Source organism: Manacus candei, unplaced genomic scaffold (assembly GCF_025592945.1).
Source record: "Manacus candei isolate 608988 ecotype Guabito, Panama unplaced genomic scaffold, ASM2559294v1 h1tg000015l, whole genome shotgun sequence".
Classification (NCBI taxonomy): Eukaryota; Metazoa; Chordata; class Aves; order Passeriformes; family Pipridae; genus Manacus; species Manacus candei.
In genome coordinates, this window is record NW_026138063.1 from 5,970,959 (window position 1) to 5,998,469 (window position 27,511).

Below are 27,511 nucleotides of genomic sequence, written 5' to 3' on the forward strand. Positions count from 1 at the left end.
TATGAAATTATTTCCATGCTGGAAATAAATAGACAGTTACCAAAGATGGAGACAGTTTTTCTTCTAGGTGGGTGATTTTCAGATAATTAATTAATTCAGTTATATGCAGAATACTGTTGTTCTTAAAAGCATTTTGATTTTTGCATGTCTGCTGGCGAGGTTTTCTGTGCATGAACCTTGAAACAAATTTCAAGGCTATCAATTTTCATAGCCACATTTGTCAGTTTGGCAGCAGTTCATTCTGAGTTTGATGCTAAGCACGATTATTATAAGTTATTAACTATGCTTACTGTAAATCACCCAAATCTGCCCAGCTCTGCTTTCAAAGTGGTGTGAGTCTCACAGAGTGGTGCTGTTACATGTATTTGTGACATATGCTACTCTTCAGAAATTACCTGTATTTTCAGGTTTTCAAGAAAAAGAATGCTATTTGGTAGAGAGGATAATTTTAAGCAGTATTCCTGTCTTGTGAAGAAAATTATTGAGCATCTGGAGCTCTTAATATTTTCCTTTTTATCTTTCAAAAGTGAGCTGTTTCTGTTCTCTGATCCTTAAAATCAATCCCTCAGCTGAAAAAACATGTAGAAATAACAGGTTATTCTTGGTATTTAGAATAACGTTTAGAGGCTCCAGCTGGAGTCTGGCACCTTTTGCATTTGGTTGCTGCCTGAAAACAATCCCATCTCCCAGCCCAGCCCCAGAATACTTAAATTGAAATTTAATGGCAGTGGGTGTAGCTGGAGAAGCACAAGTTGAGGTGTGATGGCTGTGCCTGGCACAGCGAGCAGGAGTCACATCTGTTTGTTTGTTGTCAAGTGTTCATTGGGCATTATAGTCCAAACAGCCTTTTTTGGGGCAAACTTCCATACTCTATTCCCATATATTACTTCCCTTCTGAGAAGGGGTGGGCTGAGGCAAAGGCTGAAAGAAGATGCTTTAAAGTAACCAAATTTACAGTGTATCCCCCTGAGGTGGGAAAACTCCGTGCAGGTGTGTCAGCAGCAGAGCCATTGCTACTGGGTGGAGTCGTGAATGTGAGGACTGTCCTGGACATCTGCTGAGAACAGGGATTTGGGTAAAAGGACACCGTTTGTGATTCTGTTAGAAAAAAAACTAGGCTTGAACTTTAGGAAGAAAAAAAAAAAAAGAAAAAAAAAGACCAAGAGGGCAAGGGGAAGACGGTGAGTAGAAATGTGAGTCCTACCTAAAGGAGGATCTGCCCTGGAAGGAGCAGCAGAGTCCTTGGCTGTGGGACTGCAGGAACCAGCTTGCAGTGCTCGCTCAATGTGTCTGCAGAAGGTTAAATCACACGTGCAGTGCATGTTAGTGGCCCCTGGAGGTTTCTGTATTGATCTGTGTCTTAATAATGCATAATAGGCAATCAGAGCTTTCCTGATCCTTTCACAGACATACTGGCAGTGAGAGTCATAAATCACACTGCTGCTGGTGGCTGTGCCTGACCTGCCCTCCACCAACACCACAGTACCTTTTACTTCCACTGGGACTACTCTGATTTATCCAACAGAGGATCAGACTTTGTGTTTGGAACCATTATAAGTCACTGTTCCGTGCCCTTTCAACGAGGCAAGATAGATCTGCAACTTGTTAAAAAAAAAAATATTTCAAAGTAAAATTGCTACAGGTCTTAGGATTATTTTATGTTTCTTCAAGCATGAAGAAGAACGTTAGTTTTGCATTACTAGCCAGTTTGTGTGTTGTGTCCTCTTTAGGCTTTGTTCTCATTTATAAGTCTCTTTTGTAGAATGGTTTAGGATAGGATTTTTGTTTCAGCTGCTGAACTAATTAGGACTTTGTAATTCTGATGTTGCCTCTGTCCCACCTGTGGGAACATTGACTTTAAGCAATGTATGCTCTTAAATCAATATGATCTTTATTGATCATTGCTGGTGACATAGATAAGTTTGGCAGCAGCTTACTTCAAACATACATTGCAGTAGTGCAGTGGATTTACTTAGAAACAAAGAAAATGATATTTCAGAATTATTTATTGCTGTTGGACACCATCTACAATACTTATCTCCTGGACTACAGGAATTCATAATTGCTGCTGTAAAATATTTTTATCCTTTGACTTTGAGGGTACTGATAGCATAGGCTAGTAGAAATTTGTGTAATTGTGTAGCTATTGTGTGTAAGGACTCATTGTGCAAACCAATTCTGATTTTGTATTTGACAACATCAGAAATTAATTGAATTACCAAAATAATGCAACAGCAACAATAGCACAGAATTCTTCTTACAGCACTAATGCAAGTTTGTCTGTTTGTATAATCTCCTGGCTATTTCTGGTTTTTTCCCCTTCTTTTTTTTTTTTCCTTTTTCTAGTAAAGGCTTAGTTAGTCATGGCTTTTCCTTGTATTGGTTCTTTAATAATAAAAAAAAAAGAGAAATCCACTGGGGTGAAAACTCATTTAATTTGCTCAGGAAGTAGGAGAATTGCAGGCCATTTTGGCTATTTTGAGTACAATATTTAATGTTTTATTTATAGCTAGCATAATAAATATGCTGACCAACAATAAGTCAGCAAAACTCAGTGTAGCTGAACTGTTCAAAATGAATCAACTCCTATTTTTGCTCCGATCCTGGACAGATGGTAGGCTGCTAGTGCTGTGGTTCACTAGATGGATATCCCTGTGCTGCGGTTGTTCAAGGAGGGTGAAGACCAGAAGGTGTCAATGGACTGAAGCTGAGAAGAGCAGAGTGCCTGTCTGGGCAGGGGCAAAGATAGATGTGTGATGTAGGTCCCACATCCATGGCCTGTCCCAGCCACAGAACTCCAGGCAGAATCAGTTGGAGTCGGGGGCATTGAGTGCTCCTGATCCCAAGCAGTGAGAAAGAGAAGGGTCACCCCTGATGGGGCTTTCTCTCTGGTACTTCATCACTTCTGAGGAAAGAAGATACTCTTCTCCCTGCCCATCCCCTTTGTGAAAACATGGCATGACCTAAGTGTGGTGTCTTCTGAGGGATGAGATGAGGTAGCACAATTTTGGGCTGGGCAGAAATACCAAATATAACTCAGGATAAGGCAGCTTGGGTGCAGTCTGGTTTTGTTAGCAAACAGCTCTGAGTTACTGCAGTGTGTGTAACATGCCTGAACGAGCTCATTGATTACTACTTTGTGCATCTCTACACCACAAAATATTTTGCTATGAAAAAAATGTATTGAAAACTGTCCCCATGTTCTTTGTCAGCTCTGGGGTTGAATCACCTTGTCCTGGGCTCACACACCCTCTGTGATTCCCTGGACTCAGTAGGAAATTTTAAACTTGCTGAGTGCCCAAAGTCACCTTTTCCCATAAAGCTCCCACAGCTAGTGCTGAAGCCCCTGAGCTCTGCCTGTTCTAGTAGGGACAGAACTGGAGGATCAAGATTGAAGGTTCTGTAGTGTTGAGCACATGTCACATGGCAGCTGATAAGCCAGGAATTGTTTAAATGTTTAAAATTTGGCAAGATGGAGAGGTGTAGTCTAGTTTTTTCTCCTTACTTATGAAAACCCCGGGCCCCCACTATGATATGTTTCCACTAGAATTATATTTATTTATTTCCAATTTATGAACTCTGCTGATATACGGAATTTAATAAAAATGTGGATGGATGATTATCTATAGTCATGCTATATAAACTCAGTTTTGGTGAGGTTATATCTTAGCACTTGCAAAATACAACAAATTATTAGATGAAAATAGTTATAAGTCTGGAAATTGACTTTTTGCTATTTTTTATGATTTAGTCTATTTGTAGAGAGGGACACACCTGCTTTTCGCAACTGGAATGAATATTGGTGAGAATACAAGTAAGAATATAATGTATATTATCTATGTGTTGGTGGGATTTTTTGCCAAGGGAGAAAATACAAAACATTTGGAATATGAACCTGTCGTTTTTGTTCTGTCATTGAGAAATCTGCCCTTCCTCTCATTTACGTTTTTTTTTCTTGTGCCTGAATTTGCTGAGAATGTGAACCTTCCTTCTCCTTAAAGGAGAGAAGCTTAAAGATAAAATGTGGGGTGTGTGCCCACTAAACCTGATAAACTGATACTACTTTCCTAATATAATTTTAGAGGGCGTAAAGGACATATTCCAAAACCTGTTAAAATCAACAGAAGTTCTGCAAACTTCAGTGCATTTTGGGCCAGGCTGGAAGTGAAATGTGTCACTGAGCGTATCACGGCAGGTTATTTTGCTCTCCTTCAGGATATTACCCTCCCTTGGTCATCTTGTGCTATGCACTTGCTGCTTTGAAATGCTGCAGTGGGGCTTATTCTCAGTTTGTGGTGGTCTAAACCAGCAAATACTTCTTTTATCTTGGTATCAAAGAGCAGACTGTGGCTTTAACATCCACGAGAAGCACTTCGAGACAAAGACTGACCTTTTGAAACTGGTGAAAAAGAGACCCCAGGGAATCCCATTAGGAGCAGGGAAGGTAGGTAACAGTTTCTTCCACCCAACAAAGATACAACATTCTGCTGCTTATTCTTAGGGGACTTTGTAACTCTAAAGCCAGTTTCTTTGGCCTTTTCTTTCAGTTCAAAGCAGCCATCTGTGTCCTTTAATTTGAGTGGTAGATATTCAGTTATTTTTATCTGAATATATAAAGGCAAACCGTTGGAGTTCTTATTTCAAAGACAAAGCAAAATGCCAAGTTCCCTGTTTTTCTTCACACAGTGACTTGTGCTGGCTCTTCTTTCTTCCAGTCTTTTGTTGAGGCCCAAAGATGCAGAGGGGATCCCTCAGGTGCCACAAGGGCTCGTGGTAGCACTGAAATTCCTTGTTGATTCCCAGCTGCAACCTGGCACTAACCAGAGCAGTGCATCCATCAAGCTGCATGTACTGCTGAGGTCTGAATTGCACCTACTGGTTTTTCTCATACATATAATATAAATATATGCTGCTCTACCCCTAATATATAGAAGTACTATGACTAGGTGCTTTCTGGAAGTTTTAGATGAAAGCAATAGGAAGGGGGAGATAGATTGCTTTTTTTAATAGCGTTATTCCTCCATAGAAGCTTTTAATCGTGTTTTCTTCAATGTTGGAGTCTATTTTAATTGATCAAATTTTCCTGACTCTGAGATGGAGGGATTCTTGGAAACCCATGCTACTTTTCCAGGCTTAATCTAGGTCTAATGTCTTTAGGTCTTTGAATTTAACTTCGAAATGATAAAATGGAAAAATTTTATCAACACTTGTAGTAATGAGCTGGTAATTTTCAGTAGAAAGACTGCAGTTTTGTTGTATTTATTTTGTCTGATAGAAAAAACATGAGTTTTGGGAGACCTTGTGAAAATTAAAAGATGCAATAATTCCTCTGTCCATGCCATGGCCCAAGAACTTTTATTTATTCAAGATTTCTGTTGTCAGAGCTTACAGATGTAGCAATTGGGAAACCAAGGTTGAAGTTTTATAAAATGTATTGAATCTACCCCTAACTTTCAGCCTTCTAGTAAATAGAATTGTGAAAGCACAAAGGAAGGAAAACCTTTCAATATTTCCTATTTGATCTGATTATAGGACAGAGATCTTGCCATATATCTTTAATAGAATACAAAGAATTAGAATCATATGTAAATAGCAGTATTTGGATAACATTTTAGTTGCTTCAAACATTAATATAATTAATAACATCTATAAATAAATATTATCTATAAATACAATATATATTATATATTAATATTATATAAAGAATAGTAATAAAAACTGGGTTTTCTTAAGTTTGACTGTAGTGACTTTAGATTCTTGAAGTGTAGTAGGTCATAAAGTTGATACTTTTCTTTCTTCACCAAGACATGAAGACAGAAAAATATCTTTTGTATAGTCACTTTGATTTCAGGTTCTGTGTCCAAACTTTGGATTGAGAAAGTCAACCCTTCTCAGAGGTTGAAAAACATTGCAGGAAAATTATAGTTTCCTTTAAATTCTTCTTTTCATCATCTGGTGTTACGGTTGCATATTATTGCCAACACGGGATTGTGCAGAAATTGAAAAGATAAATTTGGATGGAAGGTTTTTCTGAAATACTTTCCTTCATTGTGAGAGTGGGAGAAATCTATGGCAGTTATCAAAATTTACTGGAATCATGCTTCTGTGTTTTATATGTTTCAAAAGCAGAAAAGTAAATTAAAGGAGTCAAAAAGGATGTTTCAAAACTGTTGAAAATCTGTGCTTGAAATGATGTCTTAGCTATTGTTTTAGTTTGCTTTAGTTCTATGGTAGGTCATAACAGTGGGTGAGTAATTTAGATGTGCAACAAAACCATCTCATTACTTCTTGGAAATAGCAGAATATTTTGAGCTTTTATACCTAGACAAAGACAATTTAATTGCAGCAAGCCCTCCTGTGAAACAGTAAAAAACAATCCAAGAAAAAAGTGTTGCTTCTGCAGTCTTAAAGTGGAACATAGCTCTGTATCCTTTACTTGCAGCTGGATGTGCAAATTGTTCTTTTAATGAAGATACTTTGAAAGCTGATCAAATAGCAAGAAATACAGAGGAGAAACCTCTACCAATCTGATCTTCTTCACTCATGAACTGTCTGCTTTTTCAAAGACTGGGATGGCTGCAGAGCTGGCTTGGGTTCATATTTTAGTCCACTGAAGGTGTTTTCTTGGCAGGGATGAGGCTGCCAGAAACCATATCTGTTGTTTTGCTCCCTCAAGGGTTTTCCCATCACACACCACCTGCCTGATGACATGGACGTGCCTGTTCAGAGCAGGCTGAGTGGGCAAAGAGCAGATCAGAGGAGACAGTAAGAAAGAGATACCTGGTGATGATGTATTTGAAAAGTGACTGTCACCAGCTGCAGCCTTTCCGATCCTGGGAATGCAGATTCCTGGAAAGCAGCTGAGGGTGATGCGGACTGCTGCCAATGAATAGCGCTGCCATTACCAGCTGCCTTTAAACTTTGCCCTAAACTTTCTCCTCAAATGCAGTCAAGGGCAGAGAAGGGAGAGACATTCACTGCACGAGTGTGTGAACTGACACATATTTTGGTTGCAGGTTACTGGGGAGAAATCTTCAAAGTCCTGGGACAGAAAACATTAACATTAGTTTCAGTTAGTCCCCTTTCTGTGTGTAACACTGTGCACTGTGTTTTGGACTAATAGTGCCTTTGCAGGAGGTAGAGCTGTGCATCTCACAGTGGGGTCTTGGCTTGGAAGGCTTGCAGCTTGAGTATACTCCCATTTCCTGGCAATTCAGGGAACTGTGTCTGGGAGTTTACCTCTCTAAGGCACCTGGTGCTTAAGTGTGGTCCCTTATCTGTGTCCCAGTGTTCTGCATAGCTCACTGATGTGCTCCAGACCCTGTGACTTTGCAGCAGATGGTCTTCTCATGCTGCAACAACTTCAGGGTTACACTCAGTGGTCTCTTCTGCATGTGAGTACCTTGATCTCTCCTTTACAGTGGTAGGTTTGAAAGACCACTCTAACCCCTCTTTCTGTTTGTCAGCCTTTGAAGGGAAACTCTTTTAGTTACTGCACTGCTGTCCCCACATAACTTGTGAGATGCCTTAGGTTTCTGTGCTAATGCTGCAGTATATGACAGTGTGAATAAGTGTAAGAGGGTGAGAATAAGAGTAGTTTCTGTAGTTTATCCTTAAGAGCCAGCAGACCTACTGATACCTCAGGTACCATTAATTCTTGATTGGGGCATGCCAAGCTAGTCAGAGGAGCCATCTGCTACTTTGTTCTATGTGTATTTATTTATTTATTAGTGAGGTGAATCCCGACACCTCACATGGAAAAACTGTAAGGGGAACGACGTTTTATATTCAGCTTCCTGCAGAAGATCTTACCAGGAAGGACAGTTTAGTTTTTGTTGTTGATTACTTCTTGTGGTACTCTGCATCATGATGTGTTTCTTTTTATATTATGTTCGCTGACTAGTTTCTAACTAATTTATCTTGATATTTGGTACTGAAGTGACACACAAAGAAGCTGTCATCACCAGCTGTGTTGAAGACGTGAAAAAACCAATACTAAGTATTAAGAAGGAAACAAAAATGTCTCTGCTGCCCTGCTGAATTTGACTTTCAGTACTGTTTTTTGCCATCTTTCTCACTTGGCTCAGTGTGCTTAAATACTCTGAAAGAGAAACATTTTGCTGGCTGCCTCTTGCACAATCTCCAGGTGCACAGGCCAATGCCCAGTTTCCTGTGATGCAGAAATAAGTCAGTTGATTACATTTCTGATGCTTTTCTGAAACCTGTAATCTTTGGGCTCTACTAAGATTTAAGGCGTATCGGGATAGGTTACTTCTTTGTGTCAAAATGGTTCAGATTGGAAAATAAATGCTCAGCCCCGGTCAGAAATAATTTACTGTTGTCTTAAGAGGGAAGAATAGAGAGTAAACCATTACCATGGAAAATTTCACTGCAATTTTCTTTTGCAAAAGTTTAAATTCCGAGTAGAGAGGTTGTCAATTAGTGTGCAGATTTTTTTAATTGGCTATAATAAAAAGCTAATTGGTGTTTTACTTAAAGAGTGAATTAAGAAAGTGTTGCTATAGAAACTTTACATGTGTATAGTACTGCTCTACATAACAGTGAATATAATAGTCTAATGACCTTTCTGAGCCAGCTGTAAAGTCAAAGAAGAAGTGTTAAATTCAGGCTGGCTGCAGAGATCATTAAGGGGTTTGTGACTTCACCCATTTCATTGCCAGAAAGTGTCTCTGGCATTGTCTCATGGAATGTTTCTCTTGACTCAGTGTCAAGCCATATAACAAATGCTGGTCTCAAAAGACCTGAACTTTTGTAAAATTCGAGTGCTCCAATTGTGAATGTGTAAACTGATCTGTAATCTGTCAAGCATAAAATGTACTGCTGGGAAAAATTCATTCTCATAATCTGAGAAAGTGTGATGATGGATCAGAAGTGGCAACATCTAATCCATGAGCTGTTGTGTCCCTCCCTCCTCTTCCTGCCTTCTGTACCCACTGAATTCTGAGCTTCATGTGAAACAGAGGAATTACAATTTTAAGTGAAATGGGATTTCTGCTCCAATGTGCAATGTTCTCTCCCAGCAGAAATATTTACTTTCTCAAATATAAACTTTGCTGAGGAGAGAATAATTTCTTCAGAATTTGTGAATAGGAATTTCTTTCCTTGGGCTAATGCTTCCCCACTGAAATTACTCCAGAGTCATTATCTGTAAATTTGCTAGCTGCTTAAAAGTTAGATACACTTGGCATGAACAAAAATTTTGAAGCATATGATGAACATAGTCATTCCTGCCCGGGAAGGTGATCAGTAATGAAATAAGTGACTTTATCTGGTGAGAAGGAAAACTGAAACATGACCTTGTTTTTCAGTTCCCTGATCCTGAATCTTGTTGTTGTCCATTTTCAACTGCATATCTAGAAGATGCAGGGGTATGAGAGCCTGCAGTTACTAGTCATGGTGGTTGAAAAACCTTAAAATGTTCTGCATGTTTTAAACATTGCTGTCACTGTCTAAATGCGAGAGACTGGATGAAACTGCAATCTGTTGATGTTTTGGGGAATTGCTCACTGTGTTCTTTTTTTGCTTTGGTTTTCAATTAAACAAACAAACAAAAAACCCCCCATTCTCTGTCTGTTAAATTTACCTCCATGCCTATTCTTCAAACTGGTAAAACACAAACATATTTGAGTGAGATTAGTGTATGATTTGAGGTTTTGGGTTTTTTTCCTCACATTTTTATTTTCAGTGGATGCTTGGAAAAAAATCAAAGCCTTCTAAGTGGGTGAATTTAGGAGAATCTCTCAGAATTCTGTGGAATTATACAGATGGCTACTTTCTGTACCTCTGGGTCATGACTGAGTAGTATCATAATTTAGCAGATATTTTTCCCTTGATACACATATGTAAGCCCTATTAGTGTTAATGCCTTTCTGAAATGCTTCCCTCATATATTCAATAACTGCTACAATGTCCAGACCCTGAAGTCTTACGAGTTGCATGGCATGTGACTATCTCTAGAGCTTAATAGATTGGATTTAATCTCATGGTTCACCTTTTGAGCAGTAAAACTGTAAGAAAGATAAAATGTTTTAACATGAAGCTTTTATGTGAGACCTGTGAGCAAATAAGTCTTTCTTCTGGTCCAGGGAAATGACTGGGGTTTTTTGGGTTGTTTTATTCAGCTTCCTTTATTCTTGCCCAGTAAGACCATAACTGTAATTTCTGCTTACACGAGCATTATAGTCTCAAGGTGTTGATTTGCAGAGAAGTAGTACAATATTGTATTTATGACTGTCAAGGAAATGCAACTTTTGGAACTCAGTAAATCCATCATTACTTCATTTTGAATTTTTGTTGCTTTGCTGCAGTTCATTTTCAACTGTCTTTGTGAAAATGGGTCTGGGTCTTGGAAGGGCAAAACATGAATTTCCTTTAGGATTGGTATTTTTTTCTTAGTTTTAGTTGACTGTACAAAGCTCTGAGCATCCTGATCTAATGTTGATGTTATTCCTGCTTTAAATGAGGGGTTGGACCATCTGACTTCCTAGGCTTCTCCCAGCCCAAGTTACTTTAAGCACCTCTGACAGGGTTCAGATCCACAATGATAAAGGAGTTGTCTTCCTGTTGTTCCACCATTTTTATGAGCTGTGACTCTGCAAGGTTACCTTGAACACAATTAAAACAGCAACTGAAGCATGAATAGTTAGAGTACCATCAGTTGGCTTCTGGTTTTTTGTGTTTGTTTTGTTTTTGTTGTTGTTGTTGGTTTTTTTTAAGATAATTTATCTCCAGATGGAAAATTCAGGAATATCTTTAAAAATATTTCTTTTGTGGCTTTTATTTCACCCATTAATTCGAGGTGAATTTTGGTCCTACCTTTGAATGCATACCTAGGAAAAGGTGTAGAAGCCAGTTTATCTCTCACCCAAACCCTTTCCATCTCCCAAACACTCTTTCCCACCTTCTTACCTGCACAAGAGGAAGCCTGTTGCAACATGGGTGCTACAGCCCTTATGATGGATCAGTAAAATGTATGTTAAAACCATGTGTCTAGGAGATGGAAATTGCACTCCTGCTAGTTCAGTGCAGTGTGGTCCTACAAAGGAGTGTTGGAGGAGCTCAGTGGGTTCTGCATTCTGGATGTTGAAAAGAAGTCAGGGAATCACAGAATCAGTTAGGTTGGAAAAGACCTTTGAGCTCATCAAGTCCATCCTCTAACCAAACACCACCATGTGAACTAGATCATGGCACTGAGTGCCACATCCAGTCTTTTCTTAAACAGTCACAACAGTCACAGTGCATTTCTCTATTTTTTATTTTTTTTTTTTTAATATTACTTCTTTACTGCCCAGGTATGGTTGTGTTTACAGAAAGTTATGACAAAACTTGATTACGGTGGATCCTTTCTTCCATTTTTTTTAATAATTTATTCAGTGCAACAGTAGAAGCTTATTAGTGGAGTTATCTGTGGAATCTTTATAATAAACTTTGATTGGTACTGAGTTTCAGTGATGTACACAGAGAATGCTGAAATGTGTACTGAGCTACCTTGTTTTACTTGGGGAAGGAACACATTGGTACCTTCTGAATTTCATTAAAAGAAGAAGGGAGATTTATATGGATGATAATGAGATTGCTAGTGGGAAATAGATGTAAATTTGAAATTATCAGAATAACAATTTTTTTTTTTGTAATAAGAACACTTCTAGTTTAGTGATGGATAACCAAGGCAATGGTTTATTGTACAGTGTTTTGTAGAAGAGCCACCACAAGTTCCCTGAATATGAAGCAGACCTTGCTGGTTGCAAGGACATTGAATTTAACATTTTAGGCAGTCATTTTGCTTTTTTATATAAGAAAAATACTTCATAAGGACCATCGTGTTTAAAAATATGTTCTATTTTGCTGCTGTGTCAGGAAAATGAGTCTTCTATTTATATTTACAAGTTATATAATTGAAAATGGTTAGTTTTCTGTTTCAGTGAGTTGTATTATAAAGTGTGATGTGTTGCTCTCTTGCAGAGAATTTGTGTAGAGGCCAGACTGAAAATATGCCTTCATGACAAAGTCTCTACAAAGCTGATCCCATCTTGGCTTTAAGGTAAATGAAAAAAAAAAGTATCAAACACCTCTTCTGACTTTTCTTATCATAGATGTTTTTGAGCTTGAAAGAAATGCGAGGATACTGTGTTCTCAGAGCAAAGAAAGAAAGTATTTTAAGGAGTTAAGTTGTAAAACTTAAAATTTAGTCAAAATAAAGTGCAAGCATGAGCCAGAAATTTGGGTTAGGCTTCAGTAATTAAACAAAATGACAGTCAGTGGCATGAACACTTATGTGTCTTACACACTGCCTTGGCAAGCATCTGGTTTTGTCTAAAAATTGAATATGTATATGAAGGAGAGATCGTTCTAATTGAATGGAAAATATGAAATTACAAAGGCAACAAAGTATAAATAATTGAAAATCAGGTTGCAACTCAGCTTCTGTATGTTCAGAGCTCAGTTGCAAACAAAATTGCTAGAATGGGAATTCACAATTTTGTTCTTCTTAATTTTACTTTCATGGTACCATACTCCTGGTATAGAGAGCAAGGCAGTGAAAATGATGAAGAGGTAATTAAATAGCTGTAGGAAAGTAAGACCCAAACCAGAGACTAATTTTCAGCACTCTACAGCTTTCATTATATATGTATATGCTTTGATTTCTCATGTATATGGAAAAGGTATCCTCTAACACTGCATATTTTTAGTCTTTCTCCTCCAGAATTGTTTAACTTACTGTGTTTCATGGTAAGATGTGGCAAGCTGGTTTTGTTTGTGAAATCATTGCAGAAAAGAATTATTTTAATAATTTTGTGAACAGTTACTTGTGAGTAGTCCTTTATCATGGCCATACCCTGTTTGACTGTTTAGCATCTCTTGTTCGTTCAGTGAAATCACTCAGAACGGGTAATTTTCAGTGTTTGAAACTTTTGGCTCCACTTACCCTGCTGTGTCTGTGGATGAAGGCACCAGTGAGATTTCTGCACTCAAAAAGCGTTATTTTCAAGCAAAGCTTTCTTCAAATTTAACCAATATTGTTAGACATAATAGGAACCATATGCTACTTCATATCCCAGTAGTAGGGTTGTGATGCTGGCATGTGCCACAGAACCAGGTTCCAGGAGCACAATAATTTTGAAATATTCACTGTAAAAATATGTTCAGTTCTGTATTTGGTTTAAAGGCCCAGGATTTGCCCTTAAGCATTAAGTACTTGTAGAAGCAAATCAGATTCAACAGTTTTACTGTTAAAAGGAGACCAGAGTAAAGCTGTTTGTAATATTTCCAAAAGGAGTGCTCACAGCAACCCACAGCTGGAGAAGACTGTTGTTTTGTTTTATGTTTTGTTCTGACACTGTATCATGGGCTTGGTTGTATTCCCTTTAGGATGGGAATTATGGTCCTCTTCTAAGGACTTTTTGAGAATTGGAAGTTTTCATTAAGGACTGTGGAATTATTTAAATAATCTGCTATTAATATTTTACTGATCTGAACGGTATTTAAATGCACATGTTACTGTAGTAAGACTCCAAACAAGTGTGTATTAAAACTTAAAATTTGAGACACTTGGAAAACACCCAAGGACTTGAAGATGACCAGAATGTCTTATTCTTAGCAAATCCTGAACTCCTCTAAATTCCTGTCATGGTATTGATGCAGTGTAGAGATTGATCAGTATTGCATTTGTACAATTAGCAAACAGGCATGAGTATACTTATTATACTAAAGTTTGTCTCTAAATGAGAAGAGAATCATCAATTTTGACCTGTGTGGACACAGCCAGAGGAAAATTTTGTGAAACATGAGTCTGTAAAAATGCTTCTGTGCTGTAAGGAACAAGCAGTACTAGTCAGGATGTTTCCTTCTGTGCTGTAAAATCATCTCTATGATCTAGTTTATTGACATCAGAGTTGTTTCTTTACATTGCATGTGCTTTGTACTTAGAGCATAAGACTCTAGTCCTCAAGATTCCGGTGATGGAAAAGTTTTCGTGGTTCTTGGAAAATTGCCCAACAGTTAACACTGTTGGAAAACATTTGCCCTGTTTATTTCTTCAATTTGTCTGAATCAGCTGGAAGCATTGAAAATAGCTCTTTTTTTCCTGCTTACCTGCACAACCTTATGCTATGACATTTCTGATCCTGGTGTAGTTGTTTTGACTGCTAGTTAATCACACTTGAGCTTCCTCTTAAATATCAGTTTAAGCTCTTTTAACCTTTTCTTTGTCCTTACATACATCCTTATGTTTTCCAGCCTTGTGCATGATCCTTGTCCTAATAATTTCTGATCAAGATCCTTCTCCATTGATGGTTAATGGACGCGAAAACATGTTCACATGGTCGTCTCAAAAATAAAAAGAGATAAATCAACTTTTCTAATTATGTGTTTAAGTGAGACCTCTGGGAATCTTGGGTTTCCCTATTGTAGAATTACAGGGTTTGCAATATTTGGTGTTATTTCAGAGCTTTGAAATAAGTTTTTCAATGTGTTAGTGTTTTTCTTCACTTGAGGAGTTCTATGAAACTTCTTATGAAAACTAGACAGATAACAAGACTGAAATAGCAAGGATGTATTACAGGGTTGTTTGATGGCAGCATTAATGTGATACAAGAATGAACTCTGGCTGAAGGAGCCATATCTTCCCCTCTGTCCTCAGCCCCTTCCCCTTGGGTGCCATGTGAGGAGCTGGATGAGAGCTGCTCTGGCTGAAGTTAACCTGGGGCTGGGAGGGGAAGAATCTCCATCTTCACTTGCATTGCCCAGCTCCCTTTATGGCTGCAGGACTTCCCTGCTAGTGCCTGCAAGTGGAAGTTACCTTGTGGCTTGAGCAGGGGCAGCCAGGGAGTCTTGTGCTCCAGGGGTGGGGAATTAAGGGCAGTGGATTAGCACCTCCAGTGGTTGAGGTACTGCTTTGTTTCCATGGAATAAGTTAAAGGTAACACATTTCTGCTTCTGAGATCAGCTGCTTTTTATTTATCTTAACAAGGTTTAGAATAGCATTTCTTCATGTTGAATGCCATTCTTATGGAGTTAAAAAGCTGTCATCTCTTGCTTTATTTTTTACAAACTCAAAGGGCACTTTAGTACTGTCAACGTGAGATCATCGCTGTCTAATAATAGACATTCCAGAAGATTTCCATTAATGTCGACTTTTAACAGAGCCCTGTTCCTATTAGAACTGCACCTTACAGTCATGCTGCATCTTTCACTACAAAACAATTATCTGAATTGTGTGAATTGGCTAAAATCTATTAGCTGTTAAAACTCAGAATGTTGCTTCTGCTGGGAAAGAAAGTCATCTTGTTTAACTTCCCCCTCCCCTTCCTCCATCTATGAGAGTGGGAGCCTGTGTGAGGGAGGAAAGAAAGGGAGCCTGATGGTGCTTAATGGCTGATGAATACAGCCAAGGATACAGGAATGGTTGCCTGGCAACGGGGGAGGATGGGCTGAGGTCCCTTGTCACTACATAGGAGTTGACATTGGTTCATCTCTTGAGCTCATGAAGGCTGACTTATGCAGTTTGCATACTTTATTCTCAATATGGGTTAGATCTGTATCTTACATGTTTTGTCTCTATGTATTTCATACTTTTAAAAAGAAACACAAGAAGAATGGAAGCAAATCAAGCGTTTTAGTTAAAGGAAGAAAACATGTGCATCCTGTCCTGTGCAGGCTTTCAAGATGACAGCCATGTTTAGAGAGATTTAACTAAAATTTTGAGCTCTTAGACCTAGTTCCAGGTATAAAGTCATGTTTTCTTAGTCTGGGAGCCCTCTGAAAATTGTCCTTACTGCTGAAAGACAGTGAACTAGGGTTTGTGTTACAATTGCAGCCTCGAGAAGGTTACCTTTTTGTGGTTAAACACAGTTCTGAAGTGACAAATCTCTTTCTGGTGAAATATCAGGCTGCTAACAAAGTGTGTACAGTGAGTAGTGGGACAGACTTGACCTTGTACAAGTTGTTCTTAAACAATTCAAATGGTTTTTGAATACAGGTGTCTGTATGAGCTGTAGCTCTACCTTTGTGCTGCAGTAGAGTTGTATGTAGGTTCTTCCTTAGCGAGATGATGGAGGGCCTGGGTTAGTTTGGTGTTCTCTAGTAGACCTTTATGGAAAAGTACATGGACATTACTACATGGAGGTTGCTATCACTAAGTGAATATTGATCCAGTAACTTTTTTTCTTTTCTGTGGGCATAATTATTAAGGAGAAAGTTGCAGCTGGCTTGCACAGACCCAGGCTATGCAGTCCAGCAGGCTGTGTATTTGGGATATTGCCAGAGGCAGTAATTTCCTTTGCCCTTTTAGCTCTCAAAAACAACTCTGGTGCCTAATGATAAGGTCAAAGCTGTAGGAAACAGGTAGGGATCTTGTTTTGAACTGTTGGACAGGAGGTCTACGTAACCATTGTGTGCTCGTTTCTTCCACCTGGCAAAAATGAGGTTAATGTGTGTACATTTGCAATTGTATAATCTTGGGAATTCTTAAAAGTGAAAAGCCACACCTCTCTCTTACTAGAAAGAGCAATTCTCATTTGCCAAATGCTTGCTTCCCTTTTTGATTGTTGAGTTCAGTGCTTTTATTAAGGCTGAAACTTGACCTACTGTGAAGTACTGAAACTTGACCTACTGACCAGCTGTCAAAATACAGAGTGTTTGTATGGAAATGTATTGATAGAATTCGCAAAGAAACCCATTATGTTTTCTGGATGCTTTGTAATTATCAGACTTTGAATAATCTAGACATGAATCAGTGTTTTCATCTGCACAGTCTATTCTCTCTCTCTGTCCCCATGCAAACACACAGAGGCCAGACAGCAGCAGCCAGCTGTGAGGAATTGCTTCCTTGTAACTGGAGATCCTTAGAAAAATCAGGTGAAAGGTTTGAAATGTTTCAATTTGGATAGCCAAAGCCTTGAGGCAATTGTCATTAACAGAATGGTCTTTCTCCTTCATTCTTCCCATTGTAAGCTGTAGCTTCTGACTTAACTATTTATCTTTTTAATGGTGTATACTTACATTACAAGCCCCGAATTTGCTACAGGGTATTGAGAAATGTTTTGTGGCTCATAATGATTCATGGGAAAGTTTGGGTAAACTGCTCTCGACTGTATTTCATGGTAACTTGTATTCCTAAGGGCAGCCTTGGTCTGTAGGCAAGATTGCTCTCCCATCATCTGCACATGTAAGTGTCTGTGGGCAGAATTGTATTAACTCAAATACAACTGCCATGATTGAAGGAACTGCAACTGCACTGATATTACAGAAACATGTTGGACGTTGGGCTTTAATCTACTGTATCAATGAAGGAAAAGATTAAAATTTTAAGATTTATGAATCTCTATTCATGTCCAAGGTGTCCAGATTTTTGGCTGCATACTCCTCTGTAGTAGATTCTAAGACAGCAAAATACCTTAAAAATAATTGTAATTGAACCAAGAAAACAAGTAGGGATCATTAAGATTTTTTTTTAAATTACAGTAGTTTCTCTGTGCAATGCAGTGCTGTTGAAAAAAACCTGACCAACTTCTGTAATGTTACCAGAAATGTTCTTTTATTTACAACCAAGCTAAATAATTTTAAACTTAAAATAATTGTTGTCCATCTTTTCAGGAATGTGAGTGGAATATATGAAATACTTTCAGCATTCTTTTGGAACACCTGGTGGCATCTTATGAACTTTCAGTACTAATCTATTAAAACATTGGCTACACTGAAACATTGGTTAAGAAAACTTAAACTATAATGCTTTAAATCAGTTTTGACATTTTCAACTTATTTTTGCAACCGTTTTTAATTTTCTTCTATTGCCTCATCCAGTAGTAATTTCTGTTGGGCTTTTGTGTTTCTTATGGAACTGAAACACAGGAAGGCATGGGAGGATCAACCCAGAGCAGACAAGAGATAAAAGATTTTATATTTTTTTTTGGGCATACCAAGAGCACTGTATGAAAGTGAGATTCTGATTCTTTTTCTTAATTATGGGCACAAAATTGACTTCTCATCCTTCATTTTGGCATTTATGCTGTTTATTTGTGTTACATAATATACCATCTGAGACATGGAGACAATTTATTGATTAAAGCACGTGAAACAAGTACATGGTGTGTAAACAGGGGAAAAGGGTCACAGGTGAGTGATGCATTTTAGATCTCGTTTCCTATGCTTCTACTGTATTTAAAAAAAAAGTGAAAATATATTAAGCAGTGCAATAACTGCATACAAGTGAATACCAAGCCAACAGCTGTGTTTTGCAGGAGTACACCACTGTAACTGTAATTGGGAAAAATAAAACTTTATTGCAGAGTTGGGGAGAAATGTAAAACAGTGCTAATCTAAAAATAATTTGTCTTTTTTTCCTTTTTTTTTCTTCTCAGTTGGGAAGAATAAGATTTTGCTGCCTTTACTCTCTCTGGAAAAATAGAGCTCCTTCTGTTTTTTAGGAGTGCTGCATAGCTGATTCAGAGATGGAAACAACAATGAAGAGTGTTATTCCATGCTAAAAAGCTTTTATGTAGGGAGTCACTTACAGTAAATAATTGAACTAACAACTAGTTTGGAAAAAAAGAAGAACTTATTCAGTGTGAAGCACAACTCAGATGTGATGGTTGTGCCCTGCTGTCAGAGAAGATTGTGAGGGGCCAGAACCTTGGCCTCGGTTTGTGCAGTCCCAGTGATGCATCATCCACCCACCTGATTTTGCAGAGTTGTCGGTAAAAACTAATGAAATGTGCTTTACTACAGACTAATGAGATGTGCTTTATCTGCAGAGGGTTGTAAGCAGATGTGATGTGAAGGGGTCTCACTGGAGAGGAGGGGATGGCAAATTGTGGGTGTGCTGAGCTTGGGGCTTGCTGTGTACGTGGGCACCACGGGGTCAGAGGGGCTGAGCTCACCTCACAGCCTGTCAGCAGCAAAGAAAGCTGTCTTGTTCCCATGTGCTGTGCTCCTTCCTGAGCTGATTAACGTTTTGTAACTAGCGGAAAACTGAGATGTGATAGGAAATAGTGGGTACCTTTCTGCTGTGAAACTGTGGGATTAGTGAACTGAATGGTTTATCGTGGCTTCAGAAGACAACTACACCTGGCACAAGGAGGCAGCAAGTTTACTGGCTATAAAAGTAACTAATGGGTGTAGGAATATCAAGTTATAGGCTTTTCTTGTCAATATGCCCCCTCATTTGTCCATAGGTGTGTATGTATTTGTCATAAAGCATTCGTCAGGCTTCCTATGCAGAGACCCTCTGTTCAGCCTGGTTGATGATGTGACAAAGCAGTTTTGTTGCTTTGCTTGATTCAGGAGGGAGTTATTTGCCAGCTCGTAGCATTTGATGGGATGTATGGATTGCAACTCATGGCACTGCATGAAATAATTGTCTTGCTGTATGTGGCAGTCCCACAAAGTGAGGTAATTTGTTAGCACAGTTATTGCTTCTCTCTAACATATACATACATATATATCTTTATATATACATATATATATTTTACAGCTCTTCTGTTGTTACAGTCTTTAATGATTGAAGATTCACACATAAGATTCTTCCTGGCTATTCTATATTTGCTGGGGTAGAAGATACTTCAGCATTCAAGTCTTCAGTGGCTTGAAAATCCATCTCCATAAAATCACTATATTTTATACAGTAAATGTGTTATGAAAGCTTACATATGTGCCTGGAATGCATGCTGACCTACTTAAACCACAACCCTTCCCAGCTGTGCTAGATGTATCTAGAGATGTGTTCATCTTGCCAAAATCCAGACAGGAGGTTACCCATTTTGGTGTTTGGTGGTTTCTCTAAAAGAGAAGAGTAAGGATAAAATGGTGACTTTTTTTTTAAAGCTGATCAGTTTTAAATTTCCTGTATCAGATTTTTTGGCTCTGTGCTTCCTTATGTGGCCTTAGAATAGTAAGATTAGCTTCTTAGTTGTGCAAGATGGAGTTTAGTCTTAGTTAGCATGTATAGCATTAACTCTCTTGCCGACAAACATTTTTCATTCCCTCACTCTTTCACTCTCCTTTTTTTAATCTGCTTACTATTGTCATGCAGTTTTTCCTTTGCTTTCAATTATAACTACAAGATTCATCAAAAGTAGGGGTGGTAGAAATAAATCATGCAGAGATTTTTCAGTCAAACAAACAGCATCTTTAAAAAGCACTCATTGAATTCCACTGCTTTTATAAATAGTCAAACAGGTCAAAAGGCAATGAAACGATTACTCTTGTTACTAGGTTCTCTATACACTGCTTTGCCAGGCCCAGATTATAAAGTATCATCTTCTATGCATCACACCTTTTTACTTGTTTGCATAATAGAATTTAGTTTAATACCCAAAAGACCAAATTAGAAGGAAAAAAAGGGAAACTAATTCTTTTTTCTACCTTCTACAAAACAATTTCATAGCAATATGTCTGTAGCTTTGGTTTCTGCACTCATTCTTCAGCTGCTGAAGTCAGCTTGAGTTGTTACTTATTTTCTACAGACTTGTCTATCTTTTCATTAAATAGAAAGTCTAAAAACACTGGAAGCGAATCAGGAGGCCATTGCTGATTTTGCTTGCTAACTTTGTTTTTGAGGTTTGGTTGCTAAATCTCTGGGAGTGAAAGCTGAGGAGCAGCAACTGATTAGAAAATGGTATTTAGAGGAACTTCAGAAATGACATTTTGACAAAGCACCTGTTTTCTGTGGAGGGAAAAATACCTCTGTGGGGCAAGCTGTCAAAGTGGTCTTGTTTCAGCCTCCTAAATCAGGACTTTCAAAGTGAAGGAGAGATGTTGAGTTTTCTTATGGTCATAAAGGTAAAACAGGTCACAAATTGTGTTATATTTGTCAATCATGTTGGACAGATAGGTCTCAGAGAGACAGAACAATTACCCATAAACCAGGTATTGTGAAAATAACGTATGTGTTATTAACAAAACAACAACAATTAATAAATCCTGCTTTCTTCTGCATACTAATAAATTCCCTTGGCATGTGATTTTCTCACTCAGCAAGGGATTAGGGAGAGCTTGAACTACATGTCAGTCATTAGGCTGGATGTGCTTTTGGAAAAAAATAGTTTTGCTCCTCTGTGCAGTCATCCTCCAACAAATTGACCAAGGGGAAAAATACTTTCTGTTGGGTCTGGAAGACCTAAATCTTAGTTCTGTTCAGTCCATATCCATAAGTTGCAGGTCAGAGTGGTGTTTTGGAGCCTTTTCTGGTCTCTTCAGTAGTGAGCTGTGATGACTGCTTAGAAATAAATGGGAATGAACACACTTTGTTTCCCACTAAGCTCCCAAGGGGTGATGTTTGCATCTGTATGAAGTTTTATACCACAACATCCTTGTAACTGGTGAAAAACTGTTTAGCACAAAAAGACTTGGAAATAAAACTCAGATGAGCCAGAGGAATGTGGGATGAATATCTCATCCATGATGGAGTAAAGTCTTCTAGGGCTTTGCTGACTGCTCAGCACTGTCTGTGCAAGGTCTCTATTGCTGGCACTCAGTCGCTGGTTTTTTTAGTGCATCATTTGCACAGACACTGAAAACCTATTTAATTGTGGTTTTGGGACTGGTTATCCTTGCTTTTGTATTTAATCCATTTTAATTGTGGAAGAAAATATTTTTCCTTCCCCTCTCCTGTTTTAACTGAGGTTGTAGGCTGAACAACTGCTTGTAATTTGGAGGGTAACCAAATAAGGCTGTGCCTTCTGCTGTACCATTTTCCATGGGAGAAATAAAATTTCTGTGTTGCTCTTAAAAAACAAACAAATAACCACCACTAACAACAAGAAAACTTGAGCACCAACAATATAAAAATATGAACATCAGAATCTGTACCTGTCTGGTTCAGTAAGGCAGACAAGACTGGCACTGTCCCTTTTCTCCCAACATTCCTGCCATTGTTGAAGGTGGAATATTTGTTATTGTTTTCTTGTGAAAACTGTCAGCCTGTATGCCAGACAGGCAGTCACTACAAGAAAGTTTATGGGCTGGCTTTTTCCTCTGATACACTTTAAAACTCTTGGTTAACCATGAGTAAGTGTTCACAGAGCCTGGATCACAGAGTCATCCTTGCAGTTGTGTAAAAGAAGTCTGCATATTCCCAGTTCTTACATTTCAGTTCTAGATATGATTTACATTATCTGTGCAATTTCACATGTAGTAAGTATACCTCCTTATTCACATTTTTGAAACGTTGGAATTATATTCTTTAGGAAAAAGAAAAAAAGAAGCAAACGCCAAAATATGTAGTTCTGCTCCCTTTGTATAATATGTAGAGTAATGTCTGGGAGTTTGAAACATATTACCAGTAAAGAATGACAGCCTGACAGCCACAGTGACATTACTTTGTTTGCATTAGCTCTATAAAATAACTGTATTTTTTAGTAGAAATGAGAGGCATGAAAGCAATTTGGCCAGCACTTCTAGGTGTTTTGCTGAAGGTCCTCAGTTGTGAGGGCCTCTCTCTGGCTTTCCAGAGCTACCGTTGGAAACTTGTGGCAAAATTCATATTCTCTGCCAAGTCTTACCACTATTGGTGGAGAGTGCTCTGTTTCCAATGACATGGAGCTCAGGCTGATGATGACATCCATGATGTCAGCAGTATGAGGCAATGATTTGTTTGGCATGACTTCATGCACAGCATAATAATTAACTTCCCTTTTTTAGCCCTGATCACTGTGATCATCGAATTATGTTTCTGTTCATTGACTGTCAAATGCACTCTTTCCACTCAAGAAATGTTGTATTTGCTGTGCAGTGAATATACAGAATCACTTTCTTCATTTTTTCTGCGAGCAGAACAAAGCCTCTGCATTTTCACACTTGGGTCCTTCTGGAGAGAGTTAATGGATGATTAAGGATTCCTCCTTTGGAAAGCACTCAATTTAAATCATTGCACACAACTGAGCACAACAAACAGTTTTAGGAGAACATAAAAGCAAGAAAGCCATTTCTCACCATCAGTCATTGTTGAAAGAGGGAGTGTGAAAAATCTTGAGTTCTTGTCCTTTTTGTGCTATTTCCACTTGTAGGCTTCATTTCAAAGGAGGGAGTATTTTCGGTACTATCACTCTCATCTCTTGAATTGTTAAAAATATTTAAGAGTTAACAGAAGGTGATGTGAGAAAATGCTAGAACTTAAACTACAAAATTCTTCTGTAGGTGCTAAAAGCCTAAAATCAGACTCTTACTCCTGAAGGAAAGTGCTGGTTCTCAGTAGCTAAGGAGAACAGTTATTTTCGTTGCCTTAGACTTCTGTCTTCTTTGGAATTAGCTCTCTTTTTGGAGGGAAGGGGCAGGGCTGAGTTGGGCATCTCAGAGAATACAGTTTTAAGGGTAAAAATTAACCATTATGATTTCTCCCATGCATTTTTATAACTAAAATAATGTAGGACATTTAAGGATTTCTCTTTCAAGAGATGGTTAGCTTGTGTTTGTTTCTTTCTCATCAGGTAATTATCAAATATATTTTGATTTGTGCTGCAAAACTTCATTGATAAATAAACTTTTTTTTCTTAATCATGTATTTTAAAAATAGAGTAACTCAAGTCAGTTTGAATATAGAAACTCAGCACTAAATCTTTGACTTCCCCAGGTTTGATGGTTAAGGAAGAGCTTCTGTATATGCTCTTCCACTGTCCCCAGGTGGGATAGGGCAACCTAAATGTTGTTCCCAAATCAAATTAGTAGTGAATGGTCCAATTCCTGTTGTGGCTTTGAGAGCTGAGATAAGGAAAGATCAGTGGCCAAATATTTTTCCTTCTCCAGTCTGAGCTGCATTTAATCAGCTTTGAGCTTCAGGAAGATCACACAGGTCTCTTTTCTTATTAGGGACCTGGTTGAAAAGCAGGAATAGATATAGTCAGACCCTTTAATTAAGGTTTAATATCTGCTCTTGTATGCTTGTCCCATTAACTGGATGCTTTCAGGAAAGAGAGCTTTGGTTTGTCACTCTTGAAGTAATCACAAAGCCAGCAAAGTTCTTATTTATGCATTTCTCTGCACACAAAAATAACTTCTTTTAGTCTCTGTCCTTAAGTAGGGGAAGCTGCATTAGAACTGAGCTGAAAAGGACCTCCACCCACTAAACGAATGTCTCAGTCAAATATTTCACTGGTACTTTCAAGTGAAAACTCAGTAAATTAATTCAAGATGATGTTCAGCGTCGGAACTGGAAGTCGCAGAAGCAGCTGAGGAGATTCCCCAGGTGTCTGCTGGAGTCTCTCCTCTTGCACTGGCTCTGAGCTGGCCAAGGGCAGCTCCAGTTCATTGACAGTAAATTGGTAATCCAGGATGGATGGATCTGGTGAATTGTAGGAATCACTGACTGCAAATTTTGGCTCATGAGCTGAGATTGAGGATTATGGGGGAAAATGTAGCAGCAGTTTAGCTAAACTAAGAGGAATAAAATAATAAAAGGCCTAATTTCAAACCTTAGTTCATTTTTCTACTTTCTTTCTTGGTTAAGAGCCTTTTCTGACTGTGGAACAGTCAATTTAACCCGAATAATTCAACAATCAGGCAAGAATAAAGCATGATCATTTTGTAAACCCCTTCATTTCCGTGAATCAAGTGAGAAGTTTTCTTGAAATTCACTGTTCAGATGGTTCAGACTTGGGGTATGACTGATTTACCTTCTATAGCAAAACTCAGGACATAAGTATTTCTGCATACTTCTTCCTATGTGAGGAGTGCTGCTGTCTGGGGGGGATATTCTTATTACTAAATGAAACTTTTGTTTGAAGTGGCATAGTTCATTTCAGAAATTTTATTTTAAAGGTACACTTTACCTAGCCTGAATTATCTTGAAAAACTTACTTTCCATGTTTTTGTCCTCTGTTTCTGTTTCTGTACTTAAAAAAGTGGGGGGGGGGGGGGGGGAAGGAAGAAGAAAACAATACCGTTGAGTTTTAAAAATAGACTTCATTGCTTCTGGATTAAAACAATTTCTAACACTATTGATTAGACCCTTTTGAGTGTAATCCAGATGGAGATTAACCTGGTGAGAGCTAATTACCTCTTTTAAGTTGCAGTTGTTTGTTCCTTTAAAATAGTGCTGTGTCTTCTCTTTGATTTTTGTCACTGGCAGTTGCAAATGTAAATGTTAAAATAAAACTAACTTTGAAGGCAGAGAGACAGGTGTACTTATTCAACAAATTGATCACAAATGTATCAGACACCTGTTATTTGATTTACGTGGCAGAAAAGAGCAAATATTTTCTTGGAACTCAACTGGGAGTGTGGCTGGATAAGATAATCTCCTTGTGCTGGAGAGGGAGGGTAAGAGAAGCAAAACAAACTTTTGTTTTGTTTAGAAGCCCTTTTTGTAATGCAGTCAAAACAATTTCGAAATTGGTGCTGTTCAAGTAAAGCATTTACCTTGAGGGTAATCCTTGGGAAAGGCAGGGGAAGGGTGGGTTGGGTTTTTAGATTTTGGGTACTTTGCAAAGATTTTGCCAAGGGGCACCGCATGGGCAGCGATCTTTGTGGAGAACTGTGAAGTTCCCATCCCAGAGACTGGCTTGATAGTTATCATTTAGTTTTCCTACGAAATGCAAATTCAGAGGTTCTTAAAAAGCAGTTGCAAACTTTCTGTGGGGCTTTGGCATTTTGTCCAAAACACCTGCCACAAAACAGAGATAGGCTTTATCTCCCTGTCTGTGTGAAAGTGAAAGGAAAGGGTGGGGAGTGAAGGAGCAGGAGAGTCCAAGAGGAGACAAAGCAGCCTTGCCCGAAGCACATGTTAATCAAAGGAGATCAAAGGATATGATGTCAGTTTATAGAGAAACAGGTCAGGCAAGCCCAGGTAGCTCAGGAAGCAGGATACTAATTATTCACAGAAGAAAGTCAGGTATACAGTTACCGCGCTACAGCTGAAAGTCAGGAGGTCAAAACTTGCACAGAAACCAAGTCCACTTGCGAAAACAGCTCGGCTTCTTTCAGGGAAGTTTATAAGTTTCTGGAAATGGGAGAGAATGAGCCTAGTGCACCGGGTCCAGCCCAGCAAGGTAAGAGGTTTGGGGCATCGTTTGTCTCTGCGTGTATGAGCTCGTTGCGCTGTTGGCTGTGGCAGCCGGTGCTGCATGTCCACAAGAGGGGACGTGTTTTTGCATGTGTTTGGGGAAAGGAGGAAATCCACATCACTCATCTCTGCAATATCTTGTTAAAAAAAAAACCAAAACAACCACGGCATGAATTTTGAAGGGTAAGGGAAGGTCTGGAAGCCTTTGGCACTCTATTGTCAACAAAGGTTGCTTTAAACTTCAAGGTGATCTGTGGATGTTGAGGTTTCTGTTCTGTAACTTAGTTTAATCTCCTGCAAATGTCTTTTTGGGTAGGAAGTGCTCTGCACAACTGTTTTGCTCAAATTTCACACCTGTTGCATGTGAGCAGGGCATGGCAGATGCATGAAGATGAAGGATTTTCATTCCATTTAGCATTCTTGGCTTATTCCAGGTTGTTGCTTTTATGGTTTTTTTTCCTTCTATGGGCTGTGCTAAGGTAACATCAACACATGCATGCAAAGTAGCCCTTACAGGCACTTGTGTGACTAACTATAAGAACAGAGAATTCTGTCCTAGGTATTTTAAATTTTCAGTAGAAGCCTGAACATAACACATTATAAATCTTGTTTAGTCCTTCTTTTGCAACATTAGAGTCAATTTTTTTTCTTTGAGAATGAACGTTTTCCCAGTAGTCCTTTTTTTCTTTCAACAGGCTGTTTTAACATCCTAGAAAAGATTATCTTCCCAAGGAATTATTCCATTATTTTACTTTATCATTCAGTGAGTTTTTCCCCTGACATTCAACCCATGCTTTTCCTTTGCTTGACTTTGCCAGTTTCTTCCTGGCCTTTTTCTCATGCTTTATCCCTTATTTTGTGTTTTGCAGGAATCCTCAAACTATTGTACAATTTGCAAATGGTTTTCCAAGAGCTGGAATAGTAACTTTCTGGTCTATCACAAGCCGTGTTACTATTGTCCCCTTGCAGTTATTCTTTATATTCAGGCAAACACGTTATACTCAGGTTCAAATGTGTATCTCAGACCTATATTAATTGGGAATAACTTCCTTAATGCCAGGGCAGGTTTTATTTCCAAAGAACTTCTATTCCACTTCTTTTTTTTTGCTCTCTGTTAATAATTATGTAGATACTATCCAGAAAACATACAGTGGCAAGTTCAGTTTTGATCTAGATTTTAATATTGAAAAAAGCAACAGGAATATTCAGTAGTGTACAGGTCTAAACACCATTTCAGGCATGGTAATGAAAGAATTGGCATTGTTTCTTTCTCTCTTTCTTCATTCAGGACTTGATTGAGGTTACAGGGTTTGCTGTTCAGAAAGTTATCCAGTCTAATTCAGGTCTTAGCTTCAATGCTGTAAGTGAGGATCTATTTCACTGCTGCTGATATAATCATATGAATGAAGCCGATGGGAAATATATTCAAGCACATTGTATTTTATACAGGTCTTTTGGGAACTATGATTGTGATTCTGGCTTAAGTCGTGCCTTTTCTCC

General features: G+C 38.4%; 1 protein-coding gene across 10 annotated transcripts in view; it reads left to right on the plus strand.

Moving 5' to 3' along the window:
- NAALADL2 (N-acetylated alpha-linked acidic dipeptidase like 2) overlaps positions 1-27,511 on the plus strand; it is a 466,113-nt gene that overhangs the window by 108,272 nt on the left and 330,330 nt on the right. For 4 of the 10 annotated variants that reach the window (XM_051781725.1, XM_051781724.1, XM_051781728.1 and 1 more), the window contains one exon: positions 11,983-12,061. Coding sequence is in view for 1 of the 10 variants with exons in the window: in XM_051781721.1 (XP_051637681.1) it covers positions 25,955-25,997 (43 nt within the window). In the remaining 9 variants the exon portion in view is untranslated. Of the gene's footprint in view, positions 1-3,746; positions 4,445-11,607; positions 12,062-25,417; positions 25,998-27,511 lie in introns of those variants that run through there. The other 6 variants (XM_051781723.1, XM_051781727.1, XM_051781730.1 and 3 more) reach the window with 5 other exon arrangements.